Source organism: Nicotiana tomentosiformis, chromosome 7, assembly GCF_000390325.3.
Source record: "Nicotiana tomentosiformis chromosome 7, ASM39032v3, whole genome shotgun sequence".
Lineage (NCBI taxonomy): Eukaryota > Viridiplantae > Streptophyta > Magnoliopsida > Solanales > Solanaceae > Nicotiana > Nicotiana tomentosiformis.
Window position 1 is genome coordinate 78,782,465 of NC_090818.1, and position 2,250 is coordinate 78,784,714.

At 36.3% G+C, this 2,250-nt stretch overlaps 1 protein-coding gene across 1 annotated transcript; it reads right to left on the minus strand.

Annotated features, from left to right (window-relative positions):
* Positions 1-595: 595 nt before the first annotated feature.
* Positions 596-1,075, minus strand: LOC138895868 (uncharacterized). The gene has a single exon (XM_070180611.1). The coding sequence runs from the start codon at positions 1,073-1,075 to the stop codon at positions 596-598; it is 480 nt and encodes a 159-aa protein (XP_070036712.1).
* Between the last annotated feature and the right edge of the window lie 1,175 nt (positions 1,076-2,250).

Here is a 2,250-nt window from a genome sequence, read left to right on the forward strand (position 1 = left end):
GCGGCGATAATACCCAACCAACCCAAGGAAACTCCGGATCTCAATAGCAGTGGAAGGTCTGAGCCTACTCTAAACCGCACAATCTTCTTCGGATCCACCTTAATCCCTTACTGCACACCACGTGACCCAAGAATTCCACTGAGTCTAACCAAAACTCGCACTTGGGAGAATTTAACATATAGCTTCTTCTCCCTTAAAGTCTGGAGAATGATCCTCAACTGCTGCTCATGCTCCTCTTGGTTATGAGAGTACACCAATATATCATCAATGAACACAATAACAAAGGCATCCCAATAATGTTGAAACACGTTGTTCATCAAGTGCATGAAAGCTGCTGGGGCATTGGTCAGCCCAAAAGACATCACTAAGAACTCATAATGCCTGTAACGGGTCTTGAAAGCCGTCTTAGGAATATCTAAAGCCATGATCTTTAACTGATGGTACCCCGATCTCAAGTCAATCTTCAAGAATACCCTAGCACCCTGAAGCTGATCAAATAAATCATCAATACGCGATAGTGGATACTTGTTCTTAATAGAAACCTTGTTAAACTACTTGTAGTCAATGCACATCCTCATAGAACCATCTTTCTTCTTCACAAATAGTATCGGTTCACCCCAAGGTGACACACTAGGCCTGATGAAACCCTTATCAAGCAATTTTGTAACTGTTCCTTCAATTCCTTGAACTCAATTGGGGTCATGTGGTATGGTGGAATAGGCTGAGTGCCCAGCACCAAGTCAATACCAAAATCAATATCCTTATCAGGTGGCATTCCCGGTGGGTCTACTGAAAACATATTTGGAAACTCCCTCACTACTGGAACTAACTCAACAGTAGGAGTATCAGAACTAACATCCCTCACAAAGGGAAAGTACGCCAAACACCCCTTCTCAACCATCCGCTGAGCATTCAGAAAAGACATCACTCTACTAGGGACATGACCCAGGGAACCTCTCAACTCCAACATCAGTAACCCCGACATACCCAACATCACAGTCTTAGTGTGAAAATCAAGAATAGCATGATACAGAGATAGCCAATCCATACCCAAAATCACATCAAAATCCACCATATTAAGTTACAGAAGGTCAACCCTAGTCTTATAGCCTATAATAGTGACCAAACAAGAGCGATAGACACGGTCCACCATAATAGAATCGCCAACAGGTGTGGAAACATAAACAGAAGTATCTAGAGAATCACAAGACATATCCAAATATGAAGCAAAATAGGAGGACATATACGAATAAGTATAACTCAGATCAAATAAAACTGATGCATCTCTATGACAGATCAGAATAATACATGTAATAACAGCATCTGATGCAACGACCTCAGTCCTACCAGGGAAAGCATAACAACGGGCCTGGACTCCCCTTCTAGGACGTCCTCTACCCGCATGTCCTCCACCCCTAGCTGGTTGTACATGGGAGTAGCAATTGGATCGGAAACCATAGCCTGAGTACCCTGTTGAAGTCCACCCCTGGAAAGTTTGGGAGAATCTCTTATAATATGCCTAGTATCACCACACTCAAAACAACCCCTTTGTGGGCGTGGTTACTGGTATTTAGTCCGCGCTAGATGATAGGAATAATCGTTGTAGGAACCTTGTGCAGAAGGTGCACGGAAAGATGGTTGTTAAATTTGAGTATCCTGGGTTCCTGGCTAAAACTGAGTTGAGCTAAAACTTGATCTTCTACCATTCCATATTTATACTAGCTAAAAAGTATCATACTTTAGTCATTTCATGTTACTACTAAAAAGTATATATATATATATATATATATATATATATATATATATATATATATATATAAGATGTATATATAGTATAGTATATATATAAGCTATATTCGATAAGCTATATATACATCTTATATACTATATATAAGATATATATATAGTATAGTATAGTATATATACTAAATGAGATGTATATATATTATAGTATAGTATATATACTAAATGTATAATATATAAGCTATATATATATATATATATATATATATATATATATACACTATACTATAATGTACATATAATATAGTATATATATATATATACTAAGTGTGTGTGTGTGTGTGTGTGTGTATATATATATAGGTTATATTCTATATAAGATGTATATATAGTATAGTATAGTGTATATATATATATATATACATAAGTTATATTCGATATTAAATATTGAATATTAAAATTTAGGATGTTAAATAAAATTTAGGTCACAATTCTATAGTAAAATTT

What these genes read in the sequence shown, in the direction of transcription:
- LOC138895868 (XM_070180611.1), bottom strand. Translation starts at nt 1,075, where the DNA reads ATGGTGGATTTTGATGTGATTTTGGGTATGGATTGGCTATCTCTGTAT.